General features: G+C 42.2%; 1 protein-coding gene and 1 long non-coding RNA gene across 2 annotated transcripts in view; one reads left to right on the forward strand and one right to left on the reverse strand.

The window, feature by feature from the left end:
* Positions 1–14,064, forward strand: part of LOC139186652 (ankyrin repeat domain-containing protein 26-like) — a 53,800-nt gene that overhangs the window by 32,031 nt on the left and 7,705 nt on the right. Inside the window, exons 11-13 of the mRNA XM_070802000.1 lie at positions 4,550–4,646; positions 7,884–7,912; positions 8,000–8,072. Coding sequence (XP_070658101.1) covers positions 4,550–4,646; positions 7,884–7,912; positions 8,000–8,072 — 199 coding nt within the window. The remainder of the gene's footprint in view (positions 1–4,549; positions 4,647–7,883; positions 7,913–7,999; positions 8,073–14,064) is intronic.
* Positions 1–14,064, reverse strand: part of LOC139186654 (uncharacterized) — an 85,827-nt gene that overhangs the window by 11,432 nt on the left and 60,331 nt on the right. The gene's annotated exons all lie outside the window — the stretch shown is intronic.

Raw genomic sequence — 14,064 nt, forward strand, 5'->3', positions numbered from 1 at the left:
AGGGATGAAGGAGACAGAGGTGACCAGGAGGATAAAAGGGTGAATGAAAATGAGACAGACAGATCCAGGCACTAATCAGGTCCCTAAGTGTTCTCCACAGCCTGGAACACACAAAGAGATTCACAGAGTTGGGTAGAGAAAAGAAGGGGGAGGGAGGACATAGAGTCGACCTGGTGGAGACAAAGCAGAGTCAAAAAGGCGAGAGAGTAATCAAGCCAAGAATCACACTCCCAAGTAAAAGTGGGTACTGAAGATTGGGTTCTTAAAGGTACAAACTTGATAACAAATACCAAAAAGCAAAGATTAAAAATCTAGAGTAGAGGTTAGACTCTGAAAAATACAACATTAAAAAACCAAAACAAAGTCACAAAAATTATAAAATATATATATATGAAGTTTGCTTTAAAAATAAGGTCTTTATTTTGCAAGGTTATAGTAGGTTATAAAAATGAAAATTAAAGGAGTAATGTCAGGGGACATTCAGCTTTAAGGGATCCAATATGTTATTCTTTTCTTTTGTGTGCCATTTCTCAAGGATTCTCTATTCCTCATCAGGTGCTGCAGGAACGAGCAGAGCTGCACGCAGTTCCTGGGACTGAGATCCTGAGAAAGGGCACCTGCTTGGTCCTTTCAGTGACTCCCTCCAGTGACCTCACTGAAATGTGATCTGCTCAGTTATGCCCCTCTCACTCAGGACATGCAATTCTTTCTGGCCCTTCGAATATTGTTATTTGCTTGGCTTTGTTTTTGCTTTTTTTTTTTTTTACTGCCTAAAGCTGCCTTGGATGAAGATATATAAACATGCTTTTTTGCAAAGAAAGCACCTTTGTTTCACTTGAGACTTGGGTCCCTTGCATCCTTCTTCTTGTCGACTCCAGGCCCCAGGTCCTGGTCTACAAAGACCATGACAGAGTAATAGAGGACTTTAAAATAAAATTTAAATATTTATATAATGATAATAATATAAATATATTTAGGAATTTCTCTGGAGCTGTTGTGGGCGGTGTGGGGTCAGTTCAGTTCCAGATAATTATGTGATCTGGCTTATACTTCTCAAGATCTATAGGCCCCTTCCAATGTAGTCGCTGCTAACTACAGGGTTTTAATCTGTTGCACCTGTCACTTCCAAAGCAGTTCCCTCTGTTTATTTTAGCTTCTTCCGTTTGGTGTTCTCTTCAGTGTCTAATTTCTGTCCTGACACAAGGGAGCGAAGGTGGTTACTTATTTAGGCTCACTTGTGCAGTACTGCTGTGGGGACAGAGGAACACTGCAAACAAATATCACTGGCATGTGTGGGGAGTGCTTGCAGTGTCTCGGCCACACTGGCTTTGCCCTTGTTCATGGCACGTGCACTTTCCCACTCTACACTTCTCAGGCTCTAGGTTGCTTTGCCGGGGAACTATCTGAGGTGGGCCCTGGGTTGCGTGCACTTCCGAGGTCTAATCCGGTCAGGTTCAGGTTCTCAGGTACTCCACAAAGGGGCAGACTTGGTTGGGCCTGCGTTTTGTGCCCTTCCCAGGTCCGAGCAGCTCAGGTGACCAGGTGCTTGGCGAGTGCTGTCTCCCCAGGTGGGGAGTGCATCTTACCACCTCCCCGGTCCAGCCGCTCGGTTTCCTGGGTGGCAGCGGGTGCACCCGTCTCCAGCGTGTCGTATGTCTCTTCTGGGGAGCTGATCTCTGGCTGGGACCCTTCCGGCAGAAGTCAACCATCCAGAATCCCAAGGGGTTTTGGTTAGTGACTGGGTGCCTGCTTGCAGCTGGGTAGAGGATGCCTCTCTGGGGCCGAGTTTGCCTCTTTCCAGCTCTGGGTGCCCCTCTCCTGCCTCCCTGTCTCCAGTGGGAGATGGGCCGATCCGCAGCTGGCTAGCTCTCCTCTGGTATTTGCTCAGTCCTTTGTTTTCTGAGTGGGCCTGGCAGTGCCTTAGGTTAGGGCTTTTCAAAGGATAGTTCTCTCTCTCTCTCTCTTTTTTTTTTCTCTCTCTCTCTCTGGCTATCCCACAGTTTGGGTTGCTTTCTCATGTTAATTCCCTCAGATTGCCCCCTCAGAGCATTCAGGCCCAGTCCTTACCCTAAGCAATGCAGCCCGTGCCTCCCTGTTCAGCCCGCACTTGCTGCCGGCGGATGCAAGCTCTAGGAGTTCCGGTTAGGCAGGTGATCTGTGGGTTTTATTTATTTATGTATTTATTTTTCCTCCGGGTTATGTTACCCTCTGAGATTCCAAAACTCCCCACAGACCCGCCAGTGAGAGTGTTTCCTGGTCTTTGGAAACTTCTCTCCTTTTAAGACTCCCTCCCTGGGATGGATCTCTGGCCCTACCTCTTTTGTCTCTCTTTTTATCTTTTATATTTTGTCCTACCTCCTTTTGAAGACAGTGGGCTGCCTTTCTGGGTGCCTGATGTCCTCTGCCAGCATTCAGAGTTGTTTTGTGGAGTTTGCTCAGCGTTCAAATGTTCTTTCAATGAACTTGTGAGGAAGAAAGTGGTCTGCCCATCCTGTTCCTCTGCCATCTTAGGACTGCGCACCCCCCCCCCCACCGCCAACACACACACACACATTATTTTTAAGAAACTTTATTAATTTCAGTGTTTATAGATGTTAAATTACCATGTCAATTCTTTGTTATACATGTGGAACTAACATGTAAATTCTTCCATATAGAAAAGTTAGTCCTTGTGGTTACTTGATTTTTTTCGTTGGTTTTTTCTTTCCTGATGTGAATATTGAGTCCTTCTTGATCATCATAAATGTATTTGAAAACTTTTAAACCTTCAACTTAGGTAATCATAGTTTTACTCCTTTTTTTTTTTTTGTATCTAGGTCATTCCTTTAATCTTTACCTGCCATTCCAGAAGACATAGATAAGAAGTTAGAGTCGTTAGTGTGCTGTTTACAGGGAAAGAAGCAGTAAATCATGTGAATGTTCAAATAGGGTTGTAAAAAATTCATTTATTCTTACATGAAGGATAATTGCTTTCCAAAATTTTGTTGTTTTCTGAAAGACATCAACAAGAATCAGTCATAGGTTCCCCCAGGTCCCCTCCCTCCCAAATCCCCCTCCAGTCTCCCTCTCCATCCCACCCTTCTAAATTGTTGCAGAGCCCCTCTTTGAGTTCCCTGGGTGATAGAGCAAATTCACATTGGCTATCTATTTTACACATGGAATTGTAAGTTTTCATGTTACTCTTTCCATCCATCTCACCCTCTCCCTTCTTCCCCTTCCCCCATGTCTCTAAGTCGGTTCTGTCTCTTTCTCCATTGCTGCCCTGCAAATAAATTGTCAGTACCATCTTTCTAGATTCCATACATGTGCATTAGTATATGATATTTATATTTCTCTTTCTGACTTACTTCACTATGTATAATAGGCTCTAGGTTCATCCAGGTGGATGAACTGACTCAAATGCATTCCTTTTTACAGCTGAGTAATGTTCCTTTGTATATATGTACCACCACTTCTTCATCCATTCATCTGTCAATGGCCATCTAGGTTGCTTCCATGTTCTAGCTATCATAAACAGCACTGCAGTGAACATCAGGGTGCATGTGTCTTTTTCCATTTTGGTTCCACAGGGTGTACTCCTGGGAGTGGGATTGCTGGGGTATATGGTGGTTTTATTCCTAGTTTCTTAAGGAACCTGCATACTGTCTTCCATAGTGGTTGTATCAATTTACCTTGCTACCAGCAGTGCAAGAGGGTTCCATTTCCCCCACACCCTCTCTGGCATTCATTGTTTGTAGACTTTCTGATGATGGCCATTCTGACTGGTGTGAGGTGGTATCTCATTGTGGCTGAGCGGTAAAGACCTGCCTTCAGTGGGAGACCTGGATTTCCTCCCTGAGTCGAGAAGGAGGCCATGACAACCCACTCCAGTATTCTTGCCTGGAGAATCCAATGGCCAGGGAAGCCTGGAAGGCTTCAGTCTTAGGGTGGCACAGAGTTGAACATGACTGAAGCTACTAAGCAGCAGCAGAGGTAGCAGACTTTTGGATGATGGCCACTCTGCCTGGTGTGAGGTGGTATCTCACTGTAGTTTTGATTTTCATTTCTATTTTGTTTTTTTTTTTTTTTTAACCAAATTGATGTTGACAAGATAGTGCTTGAAGCTTGAAAATATTACTGCATTTGGATTGTCAAGTTGATCTGCAAGGAACATTTCAAGAGAAGCAAAAGCATGGGAAATAGTAATAAATATGTGGGGCTAAAATAACAGCAGTTAGCTTTAGTGATGTTTTAGTAAGTGCAAACCATTTTGCATAGCTTAAGTAGCACGTGCAGAGTACCTTTATGGCAGCCATACTTGAAGTAACATAAAGTAACCGTGCCCAGTTTAAAGGTGGCAGCCATGGAAGGAGATAAGAAGGGCCTGGTCTCTTAGATGTGGCAGCCACTGCTTGGTGATGCAGTACTATGTTTGAATTCAGCATCCTGGTTCTGTCACATAGCAACTGTGGGATCTTGGCAACCCTGTCTTAACCAGGTTAAAACTAGGGTCTTTCTTCAAAAGGGATTAGGAACTCTTCATGCAACTCAGTGTTATCACTCATTCTAGCAGAGTATCTCTGAGATCCTTCCACAGAAGTATGTGGATCATTTACCTGGAACTTCTGGTCAAAGAGGAAAAAAGACACTAAATGGACAAGTAGAAGGTAAGAACTGTGTTTTACAGAAAAATGGTATGACAGAACATTGATTGAAAATGGGAATGCTGATACATTCTAAGAGGCAAAGAAAATCACCTGTCAGATGGGTAGTGAGAAAAAAGATGAGAAAAGGAGGGCAATTATGTATCTTATCAGGTGTCTACCACAGAGTACATTGAGAATCCAGTTTAAGGAGCTAAATTATTAGTTCTTGGACTTACTTCGTGGTCCAAAGTTTAAGACTTTGTCCGGTTAAGACTGTCCAATGCAGGTGGTGCAGTTTCGATCTCTGCTCAGGGAATTAAGATTCCATGTGACACATGACCAAAAACAAATGATTAGTTCTGTTTCAAGATACTCTACGACCTAAGGAAGGTCAAGAAATAAGAAGCAAGAGGGAATGATGGATGAGAGAGACAGAGGGTACAGGGAGGAAATGAAGAAAAGGAAGCACAGGTCTGTGGGGGAAGGGGGCAATAAACAATGAAAGTCTTTAGATAAAGGGAGAGTATTTGACACGGATGATGAATTCAAAGTGAGCTTCTGGCACCAAAACTTGTCAGAGAAGAACAGCAAAGTTCTCACCTCTTCCTGTTTACTTGTTATTAGGAAGACGTTCAGAACTGCGGTCCCTGGGCGTGCAGAGCACTGTGTCATCCTCCTCCTGGAAGCATGGGCATAGGTGCTCAGCTGTAATGTGTGCAAATTGGTGTCATACGAAATGTTGCTGCTTTCCAGCATGGTGTCACGTGGGACTAAAGAGAACTGGAAAGGAGAGAGCAGGGGGCGTGATGGGGAGACCAAGGAACCACAGCCTCAGAGAGAGTCCACTGGAAGGTTTCCAACTTCTAATGCCATTTCAGTTTGGGGGGATGTGTTCGTGTGAGGAAACAGAGGCTGAGATTTCAGGAGAATGAATTAAGTTGAAGTCATGTAGAAGCAGACTCCGTGTAGACCAGAGTTTCTCAAATTTTAATTAGTCTCTTGGGGACCATGTGTGAAGTGCACATGCTGAGCAGGAGGTCTGAGGTTCTGTGTTCCTAACAAGCTCTCTGAGTAGCAAGGGTGTAGCCGTGCATATAGAGAAACCTGGAAGAAGAGCATTGGATAGTGCAGGACAGAACAGGATCAAGGAAAAGCAGTATTTTGTGTTTCTTTCTGAGCGTATTTATAGCCAGAGGGAAGCAAAGAGTTGAAGTAGCAGTTATAGGTGTAAGATACCATTGCTAAGCAAAGAGGGAGAAAGAAATGGTAGGTGTCAGGGAACATTTAACTTTAGGACTCCTGTATGTTGTTTTCTGTTTCTCATGAACCCTCTGTTCCTTATCAGTTCCTGGTATACAGGAACGAGTGGAGTGGCACGCTGTTCCTAGGACTGAGGTCATGGGATGGAATGCATACGTGGATTTCCTTCAGTACCTTCTACCCTACAGTAACACTGTTTAGTCACGACCCTCTTACTCAAGATATGGATTGTCTTCTGGCCTTGTGACGATTGTTATTCTTTGTTATTCCCTTGGTAACGGTTGTTACATGTCTGTTTTTTGTTCTTTCCTTAACTTTATTTTCTTGCCTAAACCTTCCTTCTATAACAATATATAAACTCACACAAACATGAATAATTCACCCTTGTTCCACTAGAGACTTGGGTCCCCCGTGTCCTTCTTTCTCTCTCTGGCTAGGTCTTTGGAGTATGGAGTCCTGCTGAGCTCACTTTCCTGCCCGGGCTTTCAAGACCTCCTTGAGAAGGATGCCCTGTGTCTTAGTGAGCGGTACCAGCCCTATTCTAGGGCTTTATTGGTTTTCCACATAACCCAGGGAATATTAGTCTCTCTCTTTTGCTTTCTTTTCGTTGACTCCGGTCCACCAGGCCCCAGTCTGTAAAGAAGACCACAGGTAGGGATGATCCATAGAAAGGATGTCAAGGGGTAAGATTTAAGTCCACAGATCCAGAGATTACCATTTAGAGAGGAGAGAATCTAGTGAAAGGACAAAGGGAGGAAAGGAAGGCCGTAGGGAGGTGAGTTTGGAGTTGATGAGGACACTTGAGAGAACTCCTTCTAGATGACTTCAGTGTATTTACTCTGAAAAGAGATAAGATCATTATTGCTCCAGAGAATCCTGGAGTTGGGAGGGGGTGCTAAAAGTGGGGGAAACTGCAGCCCCTCTGAGTAACTCTTAGGCATCAAAGATATATGTTGTACTGGTATTTGTTATTCAAATCAGATTAATTTGTAAAAGGAGGCATTGACTTTTTTTTTATAAAGATAGCTGATTCTTTGAAAGTTGTTTCATAGAAATCCTTTGAAGCATTAACATGATATACCAAACTAAACTATATTTTGAAGCCAAACAGATTAATAGGGTTCATTCCCTAAATGTAGAAATACTTTTAATAAATACTACACTGATTTTGAAACATGCAAGATTTTTAATTTCTAATAATTCTTTGGCAATTAAATATATTATTTCCTTTTTGATAATTATATTTAAATATTGAGAATTCATTATACATTATTTCGTAGATGTGTCTTATATACCTTCCTGCATGAGTGGATTGAGAAACTTTAAGATGGCTAGACTAGAGGAGCCAGGACAAGTAGGCATTCCAGTAGCCCACATGGATATGGAAAAAAAAATGAATATTTTTATGAGCCATTTTTCTACAAGTGTATATCCAGGCTAATCAGTTCATTACTCTGTCGTTGATGAGAAATGAATTATACATTCTGATGAACTGCCATCCCAGCTGTGCACTTCTTAAAGGACTGGACAGATTGAAGAACATGATAAATACTTATCACATAATGGTGGAAATGATAACTGCTGTGTTGCATTCAAGATGTGCTGTTACATTTTACCATCAGCTTTCACGTTTATGTTCTAGGGTTCATGACTTGCTCCTCTGATTCAGATCCACTTTCTCCTCATCAGTCAGCACATTCACATTGGTCTGTGTGCACTTTAATGTTTTATAAAGCCATTGAAAACATAATGTTACTTTTGAAATCTTAACTACATGTTTTGGTGAACCTGTATTCCTATTTTTTCCTCCCTATCTTTAGTGGATTCCTATGTCTGTCTTACCAGTGTCCTAAGATCCCCCTAAAAACAAGACACTAAAACGGAATGTATTCAGTGCCAAGGCTGAGCGCGAGGATTCTGCTGAGTACTAACTGTGTGAATATACAGCTGGCTTTCATGTTTATATGTAATTAACTCTGTGTCCCTTTTTCCTCTTAGAGTCTCCTGGGAAATATCCTAACGTGAAGGTAAAAACTTTTATAATTTTATCTGAACTGTGGATTGTCTCCTATGTACATTATTTAGTAATCAACTTGTTTCCAAACCCCATTCAGCCAGCAGTCAGAATGAAAGATTCGGTTCCTAATAACACAGTCAGAATGAAGGATTTCCAAACATCCATTTCAGGTAAATTTTGCAGTACACAGTTAACTCTGGAAAGAGGGACACTGAGCTATTAGAAATGCTCAGTCTTCATGCTTTTAACATTTTCTTTGCAAATTTAATTGAAGAATTGGACATACATAAGGCAAATGTTATTGTTGATACCTGTGATTTGAAACAAAAGATACAAGCATAAGAACAAGAAATTTTTAAAATATAAGCTTCAACTCAAGATGTTTCTGTATACATTTCGACACTCTGAAGTTCTCAGTTTGGAATCTCTATAATTCTCAGGAAATCTTAGAGATTAAATTTTAGACTCTAAGTTTTTTCCAGTGCCCCAAATGCTTGTTTGAACTCTAACCTTTCCCTTGAGTAAAACTCACTTGCTAATATGTCAGTTGTATTTCAGCTTGTAATTCTTTCATTATAATGTTGTTACACAGATGAATGTAGGCCAATCAGGTGTTTTCATTAGCAGACTATGTGTGTGTGTGCATTTGTGTGTGTGTGTGTTTGTGTGTGTGGGTGTTTGTGGTGTCTTTGATTATTAGAAGTAGGGGAAGTAATCATACTTTAATGACTATTTGATAGACATAATCTTTTGAAACAGTGATTCAGACAGTTGTTGGCTTTAGGATCCTATTATACTTCTAAAAATTATTGAGAATTCCAAGGAACTTTTGTTTCTGTCTGTTGATGTTTACTATATGGAAGTTCAGTTGAGTTCAGTCGCTCAGTCGTGTCCGACTCTTTGCGACCCCATGGACTACAGCACACCAGGCTTCGCTGTCTATCAGAACTCCTGGAGTTTACTCAGACTCAAGTCCATCGACTGGGTGATGCCATCCAACCATCTCATCCTTTGTCTTCCCCTTTTCCTCCTGCCTTCAGTCTTTGCCAGCATCAGGGTCTTTTCCAGTGAGTCAGTTCTTCACATCAGGTGCCCAAAGTATTGGAGTTTCAGCTTCAGCATCAGGACTGAATTCCCTTTGGATGGACTGGCTGGATCTCCTTGTAGCCCAAGGGACTCTCAAGAGTCTTCTCCAACACTACACTTCAAAAACATCAATTCTTTGCTGTGCAGTTTTCTGTACAGTCCAACTCTCACATATATACATGACCACTGGAAAAACCATAGCTTTGATGAGACAGACCAATGTTGGCAAAGTAATGTGTCTGCTTTTTAATATGCTGTCAAGGTTGGTCATAGCTTTTCTTCCAAGGAGCAAGCGTCTTTTAATTTCATGGGTGCAGTCACCGTCTGCAATGATTTTGGAGACCCCCAAAATAAAGCCTGTCACTGTTTCCATCTTTCCCCATCTATTTGCCACGAAGGAATGGGACTGGATGCATTGCTTAGTTTTTTGAATGTTGAGTTTTAAACCAACTTTTTCACTCTCCTTTTTCACTTTCATCCAAAGGCTCTTTAGTTCTTCTTCAATTTCTACTATAAGGGTGGTGTTATCTGTATATCTGTGATATTTCTCCCGGCTATCTTGATTTCAGCTTGTGCTTCACCCAGCCTGGAATTTTGCATGATGTACTCTGTGTATAAGTTAAATAAGCAGGGTGACAATATACAGCCTTGACGTACTCCTTTCCCTATTTGGAATCAGTCTGTTGTTCCATGTCCAGTTCTAACTGTTGCTTCTTGCCCTGCATACAAATTTCTCAGGAGGTAGGTCAGGTGGTCTGGTATTCTCATCTCTTTAAGAATTTTCCAGTTTGTTGTGATCCACAGAGTTAAAAGCTTTGGGGTGGTCAATAAAGCAGAAGTAGATGTTTTTCTGGAACTCTTGCTTTTTTGATGATCCAGTGGATGTTGTCAGTTTGATCTCTGGTTCCTCTGCCTTTTCTAAATCCAGCTTGAATATCTGGAAGTTCATGTTTCATGTGCTATGGAGGGATGGCCTGGAGAATTTTGAGTATTACTTTGCTAGCGTGTGAGATGAGTGCAGTTGTGAGGTAGTTTGAGCATTCTTTGGCATTGCCTTTCGTTGGAATTGGAATGAAAACTGACCATTTCCAGTCCTGTAGCCACTGCTGAGATTTCCAGATTTGCTGGCATATTGAGTGCAGCACTTTCATAGCATCATCTGTTAGGATTTGAAATAGCTCAACTGCAATTCTATCACCTCCACTAGCTTTATTCATAGTGATGCTTCCTAAGGCCCACTTGACTTCACATTCCAGGATGTCTAGCTCTAAGTAAAGGATCACACCATCATGCTTCTCTGGATCATGAAGATCTTTTCTATATAGTTTTTTTGTGTGTGTTCCTACCCCCTCTTCTTAATATCTTCTGCATCTGTAGTTGCTGCTGCTGCTAAGTCGCTTCAGTTGTGTCTGACTCTGTGTGACCCCCCAGACGGCAGCCCACCAGGCTCCCCCGTCCCTGGGATTCTCCACGCAAGAACACTGGAGTGGTTTGCCATTTCCTTCTCCAGTGCATGAAAGTGAAAAGTGAAAGTGAAGTCGCTCAGTCCTGTCTGACTCTGTGCGACCCAATGGACTGTAGCCCACCAGGCTCCTCCATCCATGGGATTTTCCAGGCAAGAGTACTGGAGTGGGGTGCCATTGCCTTCTCCGTCTGCATCTGTTAGGTCCATACTATTTCTTTCATTTATTGTGCCCATTTTTGCATGAAATGGTCCCTTGGTATCTCTTACTTTCTTGAGGAGATCTCTAGTCTTTCCCGTTCTATTATTTTCCTCTATTTCTTTGCACTGATCACGGAGAAAGGTTTCCTTATCTCTCCTTGCTATTCTTTGGAACTCTGCATTCAAATGGGTATATCTTTCCTGTTCTCCCTTGCCTTTAGCTTCTCTTCTTTTCTCAGCTATTTGTAAGGCCTTGTCAGACAACCATTTTGCCTTTTTGCATTTCTTTTTCTCTGGGATGGTCTTGATCACTGCATTCTGTACAATGTCAGGAATCTCCATCCATAGATCTTCAGGCATTCTGTCTATCAAAACTAATCCCTTGAATCTATTTGCCACACCCACTGTATAATCCTAAGGGATTTGATTTAGGTCATAGATGGATGGTCTAGTGGTTTTCCCTACTTTCTTCAATTTAAGTCTGAGTTTGGCAATAAGGAGTTCATGATCTAAGGCACAGTCAGCTCCTGGTCTTGTTTTTGCTGACTGTATAGAGCGTCTCCAAAGAATAGAATAGAATAGGCTGCAAAGAATAGAATCAGTCTGACCATCTGGTGATGACCGTGTGTAGAGTCTTCTCTTGTGTTGTTGGAAGAGGGTGTTTGCTATGACAAGTACGTTCTCTTGGCAAAGCTCTGTTCACCTTTGTCCTGCTTCATTCTGTACTCCAAGGCCAAGTTTACCTGTTACTCCAGGTATCTCGTGAATTCCTACTTGTACATTCGAGTCCCCTATATTGAAAAGAACTTTTTTTTGGTGTTAGTTCTAGAAGGTCTTGTAGGTCATCATAGAACCATTCAACTTCAGCTTGTTCAGTGTTACTGGTCAGAGCATAGACTTGCATGACTGTGATATTGAATGGTTTGCCTTGGAAACGAACAGAGATCATTCTGTCATTTTTGAGATTGCATCCAAGTATGGAATTTGGGACTCTTGTTGACTGTAATGGCTACATCATTTCCTCTAAGGGATTCTTGCCCACAGTAGTAGACATAATGGTCTTCTAAGTTAAATTCACCCATTCCAGTCCATTTGGGGGCTTCCCTGGTAGCTCAGTCAGTAAAGAATCTACCTGCCGTGCAGGAGACCCAAGTTTGAATCCTGAGTCAGGAAGATCTCCTGGGGAAGGAAATGGCAACCCACTCCAGCATTCTTGCTTGGAAAATCCTACCGCCAGAGGAGTCTGGCAAGCTACAAATAGCCCATGGGCTCAGAAGCATCGGACAGGACTTATGGACTAAACCACAAACCAGTCCATTTTAGTTTACTGATTCCTAAAATGTTGATGTTCACTCTTGCCATCTCCTGCTTGACTGCTTCCAATTTGCCTTGATTCACAGACCTAACATTCCAGGTTCCTATGCAGTATTGCTCTTTACGGCCTTGGACTTGACTCCCATCATCAGTCACATCCATAGCTAGGTGTTGTTTTTGCTTTGGCTCGATCTCTTCATTCTTTCTGGATTTATTTCCCCACCGATCTCTAATAGCATATTGGACACCTACTGACCTGGGGAGTTCATTTTTCAGTGTCCTATCTTTTTGCCTTTTCATACTGTTCATGGGATTCTCAAGGCAAAAATACTGAAGTGGTTTGCCATTCCCTTCTCCAGTGGACCATGTTTTGTCAGAACGTTCCAGCATGACCCGTCTGTCTTGGATGGCCCTTCACAGCATGGCTTGCTCATAATTCCACTGAGTTAGACAAGTCTATGGTCCATGTGATCAGTTTGGTTAGTTTTCTGTGATTGTGGTTTTCAGTTTGTCTGCCCTCTGATGGATAAGGAAAAGAGGCTTATGGAAACTTCCTGATGGGAGAGACTGACTGAGGGGGAAACTGGGTCTTGTTCTGATGGGCTGGGCCATGCTCAGTAAATCTTTAATCAGACTTTCTGTTGATGGGTGGGGCTGTGTTCCCTCCCTGTTGTTTGACCTGAGGCCAAACTATGGTAGAGGTAATGAAGATAATGGCACCTCCTTCAACAGGTCCCATGCATGCACTGCTGCACTCAGTGCCCCTGATCCTGCAGCAGGCCACCGCCAACCCTTGCCTCAGCCAGAGACTCCTGGAAAATAAAACTAAAAAACGTAAAAATACAGGCACACACAATCATAATGGCTAATTCCATTAGTCATTGGAGTTCTGATATCACATATCCTGTCTCTGGAGAACTCCTGTGTGCACTCAACATAATTGAGCATGGAAGTAACGTTTCGAGTTGTGAAAAGAGTTTTGACCTCTTGGATCTCCTGGCCCAGTGGGTCTCTGGACTTCAGGGATTCTCAGGGCACACTACAGAACCACCATTTCAAACCATTGGCATGGTTGGATGTGAAATGATAAAGGGACCCTTGTGTTGACATGGGTTTAAAGTTTTATTTTTACATTTCTTGCTTGTTTCTTTGATTTCTCTTAAGAAATTTAGACCTGAGAGTTCCTTTTTTTTTTTTTAAGCAAATATTTCTGTGTTGCATTCATTCTTCCTTCATGGTGCTCTGTGCTCTTTAGATCCAGTGTGGTCCTAGACTTATCCTATTTTCACGTGGAAACAATTAGTCACCCACAGGACTATCATGTCTCATATAAGTTTATGATGTCTATCCAGGGCTTAAAAAGTGAGTTCTGAAGATATTGATAATTTGAGGAAAGACACCTCATTGTAATTAAAGAAGTTGTCATTGGTGGTGGTGTTCAGTTGCTAAGTCGGGTCCAACTCTTTGTGAGCCCATGCACTGCAGCACGCTAGGCCTCCCTGTGCCTCATCGTCTCCTGGAGTTTGCCCGAGTTCATATCCATTCATCAGCAATGCTATCCCACCATCTCATCCTCTGCCATTCCCTTCTCCTCCTACCCTCAATCTTTCCCAGCATCAGGGTCTTTTCCAGTGATTCAGCTCTTCACATCAGGTGCCCAAAGTATTGGCGCTTTAGTTTCAGCATCAGTTCTTCCAGTGAATATTCAGCATTGATTTCTCTTAGGATTGACTGGTTTGATCTCTTTGGTGTCTTCTCAGATGTGATCTGAGATCTCTCAGATGTCTTCTCTAGCACCGCTCTTTGAAAGCATCAATTCTTTGGTGCTCAGCCTTCTTTATGGTCCAACTCTCACATCTGTACATGACTAATGAAGAAACCATGGCTTTGGCTGTATGGACCTTTGTCAGCAAAGTGATGTCTTTGCTTTTTATGTTGTCTAGGTTTGTAACATTAATTAAAGTAGTAGCATTCATTAAAGGTGTTTTTAAAACCATGGTCTCTAGAGCACACAGTATTATAAGGCATAATTAAGTGTAAAATAAGGTAGATATACATTTTCTTAATAATATATTTGTATGTTGAAAAATAGTCCTGTA

The sequence above is a fragment of the Bos indicus genome, chromosome 13 (genome assembly GCF_029378745.1).
Source record: "Bos indicus isolate NIAB-ARS_2022 breed Sahiwal x Tharparkar chromosome 13, NIAB-ARS_B.indTharparkar_mat_pri_1.0, whole genome shotgun sequence".
In the NCBI taxonomy this organism is placed as follows: domain Eukaryota; kingdom Metazoa; phylum Chordata; class Mammalia; order Artiodactyla; family Bovidae; genus Bos; species Bos indicus.